At 41.7% G+C, this 15,268-nt stretch overlaps 1 protein-coding gene and 1 long non-coding RNA gene across 2 annotated transcripts in view; both read right to left on the reverse strand.

The window, feature by feature from the left end:
• Nucleotides 1–765: 765 nt before the first annotated feature.
• Nucleotides 766–2,472, reverse strand: LOC139816295 (uncharacterized). The gene is made up of 3 exons (XR_011732987.1): nucleotides 2,242–2,472; nucleotides 1,519–1,563; nucleotides 766–1,445 (listed from the first exon to the last, which is right to left on the reverse strand). It is a non-coding gene; the product is annotated as an uncharacterized lncRNA (long non-coding RNA).
• An 8,474-nt stretch (nucleotides 2,473–10,946) lies between these two features.
• The window catches only part of LOC139815808 (uncharacterized), a 111,326-nt gene continuing 107,004 nt past the window's right edge, over nucleotides 10,947–15,268 (reverse strand). Inside the window, exons 2-4 of the mRNA XM_071782987.1 lie at nucleotides 11,998–12,067; nucleotides 11,235–11,540; nucleotides 10,947–11,136 (exon numbers count right to left, since the gene is read on the reverse strand). Coding sequence (XP_071639088.1) covers nucleotides 11,236–11,540; nucleotides 11,998–12,031 — 339 coding nt within the window. The 5' untranslated portion in view covers nucleotides 12,032–12,067 and the 3' untranslated portion in view covers nucleotides 10,947–11,136; nucleotide 11,235. The remainder of the gene's footprint in view (nucleotides 11,137–11,234; nucleotides 11,541–11,997; nucleotides 12,068–15,268) is intronic.

The following is a 15,268-nucleotide window of genomic DNA, read 5'->3' on the forward strand; positions in this document are numbered from 1 at the left end:
TGTGCATTTTGTTCGACCCATTTTCATATTTTTCAACGCAATAGGATCTTCTCCTATGTGTTGAAAGAACCTCAGAACCTTTTCTGCATTCTGATGAGGTAAATTAATTTCTGCAATTAAAGCGGCAAACTGTATTTCCGCTGATTTTGTACGCTCATCAACCGACAGAAAAAATTCATTATCTTGCGTAACAAAATCATCATTTGATTTACCCGCTTCGATACCTTGTATTTGGCATAAATTTATGTGACTTTTGGATTCTGCATGTCGACGAACCTGCACTAAGCGAGCAGCAAAATGTTTGTCGCATATTGCACAATAACATGCACTTTCGTCACGCGGAACCGCACGCAACCATAATTTAAAATTCTCAATATCCAGCCATCCGTAATTAAAAACTGGCTTACTTATAATGTTATTATGAATAGTTCCATCATTAGATAATGATGGAACTACGTTTTTTTTTAAATTGTTTCTGTGACACGCAGAATCCGCATGTCTGGAAACATGTGCTGCATTGCATGAAAAACTATCATTGCACACAGTACAAAAGTAGAGACTTTCGTCAGATGATACTTTACTTATCCATGATTTATAACGCTCGTCACTAAGCCAAGCTTCTACAAAACTTCGCTTAGGTTTTTTGCGCAATTCATCACACGCTTCCATATCGAAAAAAGCGAAATAAAACAAAAAGAGAAAGAAATAAATGAAGAAAAAAAATAAAAAAATAAAAAAAAGCAAATGGTATGTGCTGTGTGTCTATGTATTACAGAAAGAGATCAGGACCCCGTGGTTCGTCACTCCCACAGTATTTAACGACTCCAAACCCTCTCTCTCTCTGCGTGTGTGTGTGTTTTGCAGATAGAGATCAGGACCCCGTGGTTCGTCACTTCCACAGTATTTAATGACTCCAAACCCTCTCTATCTGCGTGTATATGTGCGTATGGAAAAATTATGGTGATCTACCGTGATGGAATTACCGTGATACACGAGGACAATCAAGTTATTTGGAGAGCTCTGCGACACAACGGCAATCAACAAGACGTCAAAACGTTTGTTAACCTTTAGAGGGCGGGAAAGTTTTGGGAAAGATTCTTTCGAATGTTTTGTGCCCGGTTGAAACTGAACAACTCGCAAAGAAACTTCAGAGAACAAAATTCTCTATTTTCGTAGACGAAACGTCGGATATATGTAATGAAAAATGGATGACGTTTTTTGTTCAATACGTTGATCCTGAGACTTTAGATATTCGCTGTCAAATCTTGTAAGCGCTGTTAGATCACTCCCTAATTCCAATGCAGATCCAGAGAGAATGTTTTCCATTTTAACTGATTTAAAATCTAAGAAACGCAACAAACTGTCTGCCATCTCTGTTAATGCTAATTGCGTAATAAAATCAACGTTGAAGGCGAGGGGCGAAACAGCTATCAACTTGAAAGTAACTGAAGAACATTTGTCTCGAATGTCGTCCGATGTATTATATGCAAATTGTAAAAAACGAAAAAGTAGTCTTACTTTATATGCTGCAGATGAAGTTGCTGGTCCTTCGTCTTCAACGCACTAAAAATAATGTCCAAAAGAGAAACAAATAACAAAAAATATTTGCAGATGTAAATAAAATCTTATATTCATTATTCAGTTTCGATTTGCAATAACTTTCTTTTTTTTCATTTTACTTTTTATCTTATATTAGGAGAGCTCAGTGAATAGGAAGTATAAACAATTGTTTGTTTAATATGTTGTATTATATTGTAATATGTTGTATTGTATATATTGTATTAATATTATGTTTGAATATATTTGTGTGCAATAATTTGTGTGCATTACAATTATAAAATTTTCTAATTAAATTTTTTATTAATTAATAACAATTGTTTAAACTTCATGACGGAAGAGACCACCACCTTCTCGCGGTTTCCGTCGAGCAACAACATGTACGTTGTACATGTAATATAAATACGACATATAAATACCGATCTTAATTTTAAAAAAAGTTATTCTACTTATTAAAAAATTATTACTTCATTTTTATTAAGAAATGTTTTCAAAATTTTTATAAAAAAATGTTTTTAAAATATATTTAATATGGCATTAAACAAAACGTACACGTTGGCCAAGAGTGGCATTTCATTATTTTTTGTTTTGGGATTTTTATAATATTATTATATACATATAAAAAATATATTATGTACAAAGAATATGTATATCTAAATATTTTTACTGTTCAAAACTAATTACTTATAATGTGGATTTCGTTAACTCTTTCTTTATTGAACGTATCGTCAGCGCCGCGCTCGAGCGGCCCGGTAGAGAGATGTTACTCGACGTTGCCCGAAGCCGCGAGCGCACATGTACGACGGTACGTGGCTTGTGTGCGGTACGTGACGTCACGGGCAGTCACGAGGGCCATCCCCACTCCATCCCCTCCATATGCGACCGAATGCTACCAGGCTCAGGAAATGGCAACTCTGGTCTTAAGCGCTGGGTTCGGATTTACATTCTGGTTGAGTATGTTTTCGGAGGTTGATGGGGGGTCGGCGGGGTCATCAGGGACAAAATATGCCGGCTTTAATAAATCGACGGACACGCTTTTTGTGTTTCCGTTGATATCAATATTGAATACGCGCTCCGAGATGCGTTGCACTACCTTGTGCGGACCGGTGTACGGACGCTCTAACGCCCTTTTAGCCATATTGCGTAAAAATACATGGGTACAATTATATAAATCTTTAAAATAAAAGGCGCGTTTTTTTTTATGTTTGTGCGCGACGGGAACCGGCCGGACCTGGCGCATATATTCGCGAAACTCTTCAAGGAAATAATTAGGGTTAGGTGTAAAATCATCGGGAAGAAAGAATTCCCCGGGAAGTCGTAAAGTCGTCCCGAACATAAATTCGGCGGGAGACGCATTTGTGTCAGCACGGACGTGCGACCGAAGTCCTAATAGAACGGTAGATAAGGTACGCGTCCAGCACGCATCGGCATGGCACATGATTGCGGCTTTAAGCACCCGATGCCAACGTTCAATCATGCCGTTCGACGCCGGGTGGTAGGCGGTTGTACGAATTCGTTCGCAACCGATTAATGAAAGTAACGCCTCGAATAGGCGAGATTCGAATTGGGCTCCTTGATCCGTAGTTAGTAATCGAGGGGTTCCGTAACGGGAAATCCACGTGTCGTAAAATGCTCTAGCAACGGTTTGAGCAGAGATATCTTTAAGAGGAATTGCCTCGGCCCAACGCGAAAATCTGTCGATCATAGTGAGACAATAGGAGTAACCCTCAGAAGGAGGTAATGGGCCGATAATGTCATATGCACTTGATCAAATCGCCCGTCGGGAGCAACAAAGTGCTCAGGAGTTAGTTTTACATGACGAGAGATTTTCGCTTGCTGACATTCGATACAATTTTTACACCATTTAGCGATATCGCGGTGCATGTCAGGCCAGACATAACGCTGTCGGATAGTGCGATCGGTAATTTTGCCACTCGGATGGGCTGGGTTATGGAACATTTGAAATATTTTAACGCGGAGACTATCGGGGACATATGGTCGAATAGCTTCGCCCGAGATTTCGCAATATACAGTTGTGTGATCTGGGCCCCACTGAATTTTCTTCAACTTTAAAGGATGATCGGGGGCGTTAGCAATCAACTTGAGTTGCTCGTCGTTCTTTTGTAGCTCGGCGAGCTCATTAAGATTAAATTCAACCGGCAAACGCAGGGAATCGATCCGCGAAAGCGAATCCGCAACAACATTTTGTGAACCAGCGACATGTTCAATATGCGTTGTGAACTGCGCGATATATGACAATTGGCGTAGTTGTCGCGGGGACGCCTTGTCAGACCGTTGCATAAACGCGTACATGAGCGGTTTATGGTCGGTCAAAATTTTAAATTCACGTCCTTCTACAAAATGACGAAAATAATTAACGGCTTCAAAAATTGCCGTGAGTTCTCGGTCGTAAGCGCTATACCGAGTTTGCGCAGGGGAGAATTTATGCGAAAAAAATGCTAGGGGCTCCCAAGTATCCCGTTTTTTCTGTTCAAGAACTGCCCCCATGGCGAAATCGGAGGCATCCGCAACTATACGAAGTTCCGCGCCAATATGGGGATGCACCAGCATTGCAGCGTTAGCAAGGCCGTTTTTGGTCTTTTCAAACGCTTCGATTAATTCGTCAGACCATGCGATTACACGCTTATCGTTTTTACGCGAGTCGACTAGTAATGTATTTAGTGGTGCTTGAGCTTCTGCCGCGCGAGGGATGTTGCGACGGTAAAAATTTATCATGCCGAGGAAACGGCGTAGGTCGGCGATGGTTTTGGGTCTAGGAAATTTGGTAATCGCCTCAACTTTCTCTGGGATGGGACTGATTCCTTTACCATTAATTATATACCCGAGAAACTTTAGTTCATGTGCCGCCGAACACGCATTTTTCAACATTAAGGCGGAGGTGAAACTCTTTAAGCCTTTGGAATACAATGCGTAAATGTTTAGCATGCTCCTCTGGAGAAGAGGAAGCAATTAGGATATCATCCATATAAATGAAAACAAAATCTAGATCGCCTAAGGCGCGATTTATATAACGTTGAAAGGATTGACCGGCGTTACGAAGGCCAAAGGTCATGAATAAGTATTCGAATAACCCGAAAGGGGTTATGATAGCTGTTTTCTCAATGTCCTCGGGGGCCATTGGAATCTGATTATAGGCTTTATATAAGTCAAGGGATGAAAAGATTGTTTTACCGTGTAGATTAACGGAGCAGTCATGCAGGTGGGGGGTGGGGTATCTATCCGGTCGCGTGATAGCATTTACACCGCGGTAATCACCGCACACCCGCCAGGTGCCGTCTTTTTTACGGACTAAATGAATAGGGCTGGCCCATGGACTGCTAGAGGGGCGGCAAATGCCTGCTTCGACTAAAGCTCTGATTTCGGCCTTTGCGGCCTTAAGTTTATCAGGAGGAAGACGCCTAGCGCGCGCGGCGACTGGAGGGCCGGCGGTGATAATATGATGAAACACATCGCAATTGGACGGCGGAGCGAGGGGAAGAGCTCCTGTTATTTGCGGAAACTCGGTGAGTATTTTAGAGAACTCAGAAGAGGGATTTACCGTATTGATCGAATGCACAGGGCCCGGTTTTTTAATCGCAAGGGTATATAATTTAGTAGTGGAATCTATAAGACGTCGTCGTTTTAAATCTACTATTAACCCGTAATGCGATAGTAGGTCGGCGCCAATGATGGGGTGAGGAACTGCAGCAATGCAAAAATTCCATCGAATTGGCCGTCTTAACCCGAGGTCAAGCTCGCGGAGGGATTCTCCAAACGTGTCGATACGCGTATCGTTTGCCGCGAAGAGCTTTAATTCGGAGGGTTTTCCCTTGATCCCATTAATGGCGGGTATCAGGGAAATGTCCGCGCCTGTATCAATAAGAAACATTTGGCCACTAGTGCGATCACGGACATGGAGACGGTTAAAAGTTTGATGGCCCTTGCCGACCGTCTCCGAACGGGGAGGCGGGCTTAGTTTTTTTGGCTTTTCCAAGTCTCATATTTTGAACACCACGTTCGACACGAAGTCGGATTATCAGGGTATTTGGTATGAGCCGGACAGAGCGCGGGTGTGATTGCCTTGTTTGGCGAGGATGAGGTCCTACGCCTGCGGGAGTTGGATCGCGAACGCGAATTTAGTGTTTTTCCCATATTTTCAAATTCTTTTTTAAATGAAGTCATCATATCGGCCATCTTGTCAATGAGTTGATGCATCTCAGTTTTTGCGGGAGGGGGTGTATTCCCCTTGTTTATGGCGGACGCGTAAGCCTCGCTTCCGATAGTGTTCTCAGCCATTCGGTCGGCGACTTCGGCGAGATGATAGAGATCGGTAATTCCCGTAGATATCAGGATCGCGCGGTGTTCGCGAGGTAGTTGATCCAGAAAAATTGATTTTATTATGCTATCATCAACCCTCCCGTTATTAAGCCCGCGCAATCGACTGAGGATTAACGAAGGTTTTCCGTCGGTCCCGACTTGTCCGCTTAAAAGCTTTCGTAATTTTGTTTCGGCCGAAGGTGCAAATGTCGCGATAATCCGGGCTTTTATCTGCTCGTAAATATCGGCTGGGGAAGGAACTAGAGTAATTAAGTCTCTTACACAATCTAATACTTCGACATCTAGTGCGGCGAGGACAGTATCGGCTTTAGTAGACTCTACAGTAATCCTGGAATTTCTCATGGACACCTCGGCCTGGATAAACCACAATGCTGGGTCAACTTGAGAAAACGGGGGGAGCTTGGGAACCCTGTAATTATCTATACGTGGGATTTGCATATTATTATCAATCGCGTTTGAATTAACTGTATCAAGGCCCTGATCGCTCAACTGAGTACGCATTTGCGCAAACTGGTTTTGTAATTGCGTGAACTGGGTTTGTAATTGCGCGAGCTGGTTTTCCGTCCGCTTCTTCCGCGCGGGTTAGAGCGGCTGTAAGAGCTGCGTTCGACATTGTTTGATTTATTTAAATTATTACTGTAAGGTATTAACGACGCGAGAGCGGTAGACGAAACGAGCGTTATACGACATAAGCGTTATACGACATAAGCGTTATACGGCATAAGCGTTATACGACATAAATGGCAGTGCGCGGCGGATTACTAGCTTACTTTTACATTAATGTAGCCGGGAAAATGATGGGAAGAATCCAAAGCCCCGGTGACGATGGAATCCAAGGCGCCGGAGACGTTGGCTTCACGCAATCACAGCGATGAGACGATAACGACGTTGTCGATCCGTGGCATCGGCGAAGGAAAGTCGGTCACACACCAGGAGATGGTCGTCGTAGTACAAGACGGCAGGACCGTTGTGGCCACCCGGGCGCCGGTAGAGTCTCACGTGCTCGCCTCGTGCCTCGTGAAGAAAGCGCGGCAAAAAAAGATGGCCGCCCGAATAATGTTTCGGCGCGGAAAGGCTGGCTGGCCGCCGCGTGGGCAAATAACGGCCAGGGACGCGGCACAGAAATGTACCTTGCAGCTGCGGTAGTTCAATCCGCTACTTCTGCGTCCGTTCCTCGGGGAAGTCTGGTCCACACGAGGATTTATCTCTGACTCGGGCTTCCGGTAGCAATTTGTGTAAGAACCGTTGCCGTTTTTTTAGTCGGGGTCACCAATGTAGGTATTTGGTACCGCAGGAGGTCGATTATGCCTCCGGGTGTCGGCCTACTACCGACGTCTTGACGAGAGGTATCGAGGAATAATTACACACTCGATTACTGCTGATAATATAATGCTTTATTGCAGACCACGCAACTGCCACGAGAGTCAGTACAATTCTAACGGTCGTCCAGACTCAGTTCTGCCAACCTCGTAACTCTCCACTTCTCTTGCTAATGCAGGAGAGGGGGCTGACCAATCAGAAGGGAGACAGATATGCTGCTCCCTACAGCGACAATTTCCACCTCTATGAAGTTGTTCCGACTAATGGCACAGAGTCATACGACCAATGGCGTGAGCATACGGTTTTTTTTTTTCTGGGAAAACGGTTGACCACCAAACGTTTTACTGATTCGTGACCACCAAACGATTCCGCGTCGATTGAGCGGTATGAAAGTCAATTTGATTGATAAATAATGTTTATTCATCAAATTACCGAGCTAACGTCACGGAGTCATACGACCAATGGCGTAAAAGTACGGTTTTTTCTATTTCTTAGGAAAACCATTGACCACCAAACGTTTTAATGACGATATTCGTGACCACCAAACGATTCCGCGTCGATTGAGCCCTATCAAAGTCAATTTGGGTGATAAATACAATTTTTCCGGCTAATGGCACAGTTGTGATATGTTCAGCATTATGCGCATACGATTTTTTTTATTTTCTGAGAAAACGGTTGACCACCAAACGTTTTACCGATGATATTCGTGACCACCAAACGATTCCGCGTCGAATGAGCTATAAAAAAGTTAAATTGGTTGAAAAATAAAAATTGTGCGGCTAACTTCACACCGGAAATTTCATTTTTATTTTACAGGAAAACGACTAACCACCAAACGATCGGACTAGACTACCAAAGACCACCAAACGACCACCAATCGATTCCAATTAATGAAAGTTCGATACGTTGAAGTTGTCCGGCCAACTTCATAGAGGTACAATTTCCATAAAAATGGAGGAGACCATGTTGGTACTAACGAAAATCCCTAGGCAACACAAATTAATTTTTGTAGATTAGTAGCACTGCGTAAGTAGTATAATCTGTGTTACTTTAAGGGGATGCTAAAGCCGTCCAAATTACCGACAATTCATTTCAAAGCTCTCATTTTGAAACGGCTTTACAGATCGCAAAATCCTTTTACAGGAGTAAAGTAGAGGTACTAATGAAGGGTGGGATTGTCAAATAATTAGTAATAATTAAAAAAAATTTTTAAATGCTGTCACCTCATAACCTTATTTTCTGATATAAACAGTTGTATACGTAATATGTACGAAATTAAACTTTCCCACCCTTCAGAAGACGTGCACAAACAATAACGTACCTTTGAAATTGAGATTGAAAGCCTGGAATAAAAATGAGAGCTTTGAAACGATCGTGTATATTTTTCACAAAAATATTCACGCAGAGCAGCAATTATGTCACAGCAGTAGTTCACGGATCTTGCGAGAGATGGCGAGATGGCGCACGCAGCTGTGGGCAGTTTCGGGGTTGGCTACATTGTCTGGTTCCTACACAGCAATCGAACCAGGACAGATATATGATACAGATATCTCGTTAGGCATTTTTACATTTTTTTCAATTATTACTAATTATTTTACAATCCCACCCTTCATTAGTACCTAAACTTTACTCCTGTAAAAGGATTTTGCGATCTATGAAGCCGTTTCAAAGAACGAGCTTTGAAAGATATGTGGTACAGATATCGCGTTAGACATTTTTACATTTTTTTCAATTATTACTAATTATTTTACAATCCCACCTTTCATTAGTACCTAAACTTTACTCCTATAAAAGGATTTTGCGATCTATGAAGCCGTTTCAAAAAACGAGCTTTGAAAGGTATGTGGTACAGATATCGCGTTAGACATTTTTACATTTTTTTCAATTATTACTAATTATTTTACAATCCCACCCTTCATTAGTACCTAAACTTTACTCCTGTAAAAGGATTTTGCGATCTATGAAGCCGTTTCAAAAAACGAGCTTTGAAAGGTATGTGGTACAGATATCGCGTTAGACATTTTTACATTTTTTTCAATTATTACTAATTATTTTACAATCCCACCCTTCATTAGTACCTAAACTTTACTCCTGTAAAAGGATTTTGCGATCTATGAAGCCGTTTCAAAGAACGAGCTTTGAAAGATAGAAGCCCGATTCTCTATCTACAAACGTATGCGTAAACTCTGCTCTAACAGAAAAGCTGCAAGCTTATTGGCTAAAAACTGTGCGATAGCCAATCAATTTGCAGCCTTTCTGTTAGAGCAGTGTTTGCGCATACGTTTCTCGTTAGAGAAGCGGGCCCATGTGGTACAGATATCTCGTTAGGCATTTTTACATTTTTTTCAATTATTATTAATTATTTTACAATCCCACCCTTCATTAGTACCTAAACTTTACTCCTGTAAAAGGATTTTGCGATCTATGAAGCCGTTTCAAAGAACGAGCTTTGATAGATATGAGGTACAGATATCTCGTTAGGCATTTTTACATTTTTTTCAATTATTATTAATTATTTTACAATCCCACCCTTCATTAGTACCTAAACTTTACTCCTGTAAAAGGATTTTGCGATCTATGAAGCCGTTTCAAAGAACGAGCTTTGAAAGATATGTGGTACAGATATCGCGTTAGGCATTTTTACATTTTTTTCAATTATTATTAATTATTTTACAATCCCACCCTTCATTAGTACCTAAACTTTACTCCTGTAAAAGGATTTTGCGATCTATGAAGCCGTTTCAAAAAACGAGCTTTGAAAGATATGTGGTACAGATATCGCGTTAGACATTTTTACATTTTTTTCAATTATTACTAATTATTTTACAATCCCACCCTTCATTAGTACCTAAACTTTACTCCTGTAAAAGGATTTTGCGATCTATGAAGCCGTTTCAAAGAACGAGCTTTGAAAGATAGGGGCCCGATTCTCTATCTACAATGTATGCGTAAACTCTGCTCTAACAGAAAAACTGCAAGCTTATTGGCTAAAAACTGTGCGATAGCCAATCAATTTGCAGCCTTTCTGTTAGAGCAGTGTTTGCGCATACGTTTCTCGTTAGAGAAGCGGGCCCATGTGGTACAGATATCTCATTAGGCATTTTTACATTTTTTTCAATTATTACTAATTATTTTACAATCCCACCCTTTATTAGTACCTAAACTTTACTCCTGTAAAAGGATTTTGCGATCTATGAAGCCGTTTCAAAGAACGAGCTTTGAGAGATATGTCGTACAGATGCCTCGTTAGACAAGGACATATATCTCTCGTATTATTCCTTTCTCTCCTATGTATGTAATTTGCACCCATTTATTCCTCTCTCTCTTTCTCTCCCCCTCTCTCATCCCTGTCCCTCTCTCTCTCTCTCTTGCAAGTACACTGGGTAGCTACTCTTAGTATGGTAAAATCAGGATTTTCTGGAAGAGTGGTGTTAGGATTTTAGGGTATATTTGAAGAAAGAAAAACGGTAATGAAGTTTAGGACAAGAAACTCTATTTATTATATTTTATATAGTTATTATATTTATTATATTTATTATATTTATTATATTTTATAAAGATTATATATTATATATATATATATATATATATATGGTTATATATATAAGGCCATCTTGACGGCGGCGCGTATGGGGGCGCCTATGGCGGCGCGTACGGGGGCGCGTATGGGGGCGCGTATGGCGGCGCGTACGGCGGCGCGTATGGCGTCGCGTATGGCGGCGCGTATGGGGCGCGTATGGGCGCGTATGGAGGCGCGTATGGGGGCGCGTATGGGGGCGCGTATGCTGGCTGTGGCGGCGTGTACGCCGTCGGTGGAGTATACGCTGGCTGCGCGTGTACTCCACCGGCGTACTTCATGTTCTTCCCGGCGAGGTTTCTCCGCTGGTTTTGCAGCGCTCGACGCACCACATGATTTGCGATCTGTAAAAAAAAATTTGTATATATATAGGGTGAATCATTTTAATCGACGCATGCATGCACGCTCGCTACATTGCTGTAGCGGCCCTTACTCTACTTACCTTATGCATTGCGCTCGCTCGCTTTCTCCCCTCTTGTGGTAGCGACGGTGTCGGTCGGTGGCGGTGGCGGTGGCGGTGGCGGCGGCGGTGGCGTCATCGTCGGTGGCATCGGTGTCGATGGCGGAGGCGGAGGCGGCGGCGGCATTGCCGCATTTGCTGTCGTCGTCGATGGCGGAGGCGGCGGCGGCATTGCCGCCGTTGCTGTCGTCGTCGATGGCGGAGGCGGCGGCGGCATTTTTGCCGTTGCTGTCATCGTCGATGGGGTCGATGGCGGCAGCTTGTTCGCCCCACCTTCCTCACTTTTGGCTGAAATAAAAAAAATAAAATTACTATATTTGTAATGAATTATATAAATAAAGTTTATCCAATCAGCACCGTTTTTTTACAAGGATATACATTCGTGAGCCACGTGCCTCTATATTATATTTCGATGCGCTCGCTTCACGGAAGTGTATCCATTCATAAAACAGTACTAATTGTAAGTAACGCGTTACTTGTAACGCCGTTACCATTACCGTTATCTTTTTATAGTAACAATTTGGTAATGACATGACGTTTTTCCATAACGGTAATGGTCACGACGTTACAAGTAATGCGTTACTTCCCAACCCTGAATTTATACAAGTGCTGGAAGATGAAAATTCACGCACGTGTTGCATACCCTATTTTATGTTGTAAGTGCGTGGAAAGTGGCCTATCACGCACGCGTCGCGTGTGTGATAGGCCACTTTCCATGCACGTGTGACATAAATGTAATACTTACATTTACGATATATCCGCCGTGGTCTATCCTCCATCGCGGTCACGCCGGTCACCAAGAGTTCCCGCCTTTTACGTTCCCGACGTTTTACGTTCCCGACGGCCGTCGTCGCGGCTGCTCTCTCTCTCTCTCTCTCTCTCTCGCTCGCTCTCTCCTGGTCGTTATCGCTCACAGCTCACACTTTCTTCCTCGCGCACTTCTTTCCCGCTTTCCTTTCTCGCCTCGCTGTCCGTTTGTCCGTCCGTCCTTCCGTCTTTCCGTCATTCGCTCGCTCGCTCGCTCCTTCACTTGGTCGCCCGACCGCGCACTCCACTCCGGGACGGAGGAGAGGGACAAACAATAACGTGCGTTTTATCAAACGCGTCTCCGCTCGCGGCACGATGCACGTAGATGCACGTATAACACGCGATACTCGCCACTTCCGGCTCACGCCGTGCCTCGCGACGGGCCGACCCTGCCGACCGGTCACTCACGACGCAGGATTCCGCGGGACCGTCGCGTATTCAAATGGGCACGGGCAGGGCACTGGCACTGAGACTGAGGAGCTGCCCGGGCTGCTCGGGGGTCGGGGGGTCTCGATCACGTGAAACTTTTTCTATCGCATGTTTTTTTTACTTCGCTGAGTTCGGTCTATCCTTGCGACGGAAAACAAACGAATCGCGCTTAGAAAAGGACATCCATATTCTGTCTCTCTCGCGCTGCATTTTTGCTGCTCGCCGAGCTGCTATAGCCGGCTCGCTTGACGAACGACGTGACAATTGTTTCCGTTTTCAATGATATCGCGCCGGAAAATAATTGTCACGCAGCGAACGGCAAGCATTGCGACGAATTCGCGATGAATTCGCTCGCTGCTCACTGCTCGGCGTGGTATCATTTTGAAGCTGGAAAATAAATTCAATAATAATGAAAAAATAATTTTTCTATTATACATTCTTGCCTAATTATTCATTTTAATGTACATTTAATTAAAAAAAAAAAAAAAATTGGGAAAAGCAGGGTTTGAACGCGCGACCTGCAACGTCTCAGTCCGTCACCTCAGTCGCTGCGCCACGCTTGCTACATGGCTATCTCGGTTGCGTACTCGGTACATCAGTCGCACGAGAAGTTTCAATACTTTCTTGCAAATACTTGAAAAATGCATCGCGTTGCTTGCTCCGTTTCAAGTAAAACTTACTCTGTTTCGAGGGGAACATCTTGATGGACACACGTTTTTCCTGAGATTTTAAAGTAACCTTTGTTTTTTTTTCAATGGAATCATACGATCTTTTTTATATAACATAATTCCTGTAGTTATTTAGCACATAAAGTAGGTAAGCTAGCAGTTATAAAAAAATCAATATTTTGCGAGGTGTTATATTTTATTCTGGTATATATTTTGACATGAAATATAAAATATCTTGTAAACTATTCATTTTTTGATAACTGTATTTACTTTTATGCGTAAAATAGTGGAACGAGTAAGTTGATTTAAAGACAACGCATAGTTGCTTTTTTAAAAAAATAATGCAATTTGTAATGTGCAATTACATACTTTTTTTGGAAAGTAACTATGTTTTTCTCACATTAATTGATTCGTCTCACTATGCTACATATAAAAGTATCAATATATATAATATCAAATATCCCGTAAACTATTGATTTTTTGATAGCTTTACTTTTATACTTTTATATGCCAAATAAGTAGAGAAATTATATTATATAAAAAAAATTGTATGATTCCATTAAAATAAACAAAGGTCACCTTAAAATCAGGAACACCTTCACCTAAGAAAAACGTGTTCATCGTAAGATATGTTCCCCTCAAAACAGAGTAAGTTTTACTTGAAACGTTTTTCAATGAAATCATCCATTCGCGAAATATAGCGCTGTCAAATTTATAATGGTACACCCTTTGTATAAATAATTTTTAATATTTCATTGGTAAAGCTGTTATCTATTTCTAAATCATGGTCTTTACTCTATATCGAATTGACGCAAAGTCAGAAAGCTTAGTGTATGTATATACTGTGTATTGATGTAGAATGAACCGAAAAAACGAATAGAAATGTTGTACAACAGTTTACAATTATTCAATAAACATAACATAATTATGATAAAGACAAAAAGATAAAAATATCAACCAGTATTTGAAAGCGACCATTCATCGACGCATCGACGTCGATTGCACTAATTTATTCCTGACAGAGTACGTAATGTGAATCTTTTTACTTTTAGATTTCGAATAGATTTTTAGTACGGGCAGTATATATCGGAACACGGCCGTAGTATGTAAATAATAATATCATGATATTTCCGCGGTATTTATAATATGTATTATGATATTCGCTCAAGCCGATACGTATTTTTACAAATTTATATTTATGCATTTGTAGTAGATATTAGGAATTTTCTTTGAACGATATTCTTTACTAATTCATTGATATGAATTCGTACTGACACGTACTGGCTCCAGCGAATGACATAGTATTACTAATACCGCGGATAAAATGCCGTAATATATCATTTACCGCATTTACATGACACATATTACGGCCTTGTTCTTACATGTACTGCCACTACACAAATCTATTCCAAATGTAAATATGTAAAAAATCACATTACGTATGGTACAGATTTTCAGTACTGGTAATGTAAACACGATTTACGTGTGTATATGTTTATGACAAATCAACGACGATCGCGGAGTGAGATAGATAAATACTGTCGCGAGTGTCGCGACGATAGTGTAGTGACGCGAGTGTAATAACGTGATACAGTGAAGTGAACAGTGAAGTGAACGGTAAAGTGAGTATTGGAGACTAAGGGCCAATTTCACCAACCACAGTTAGCTTAACCGACGGTTAAAGTTAACAGGATTGACCAATAGAAATGAATCCACCCTGCTTTCTATTGGTCAATCCTGCTAACTTTAACCGTCGGTTAAGCTAACTGTGGTTGGTGAAATTGGCTCTAAGGAGGACTATAAATAAATAAATATGGGTGTGAAACGTTTGGAGAGGAAGAAGCCTTGGTATTTACACAGACTGTCCCGGAAGAAAGGGGCGTTACGAAGGTTAGTATACATTATGCATTTATGATAACACTTTGATGAATATTTATTATACAAATCCCTCAAGCCTACTTAGAATTTGATCTATTCACTCGTTATTGAGATCTCAAAATTTCGGGTACTCGCAACTCGTGCGTTCGGGTAAAAGAGTCACGGTGAGCTCTCGCTCCGCGTGTACTTGTCGCGAGGCTCTACCGTATCTCTTGATATTTACGAATAGAAAAA

The sequence above is a fragment of the Temnothorax longispinosus genome, chromosome 7 (genome assembly GCF_030848805.1).
Source record: "Temnothorax longispinosus isolate EJ_2023e chromosome 7, Tlon_JGU_v1, whole genome shotgun sequence".
Classification (NCBI taxonomy): Eukaryota; Metazoa; Arthropoda; class Insecta; order Hymenoptera; family Formicidae; genus Temnothorax; species Temnothorax longispinosus.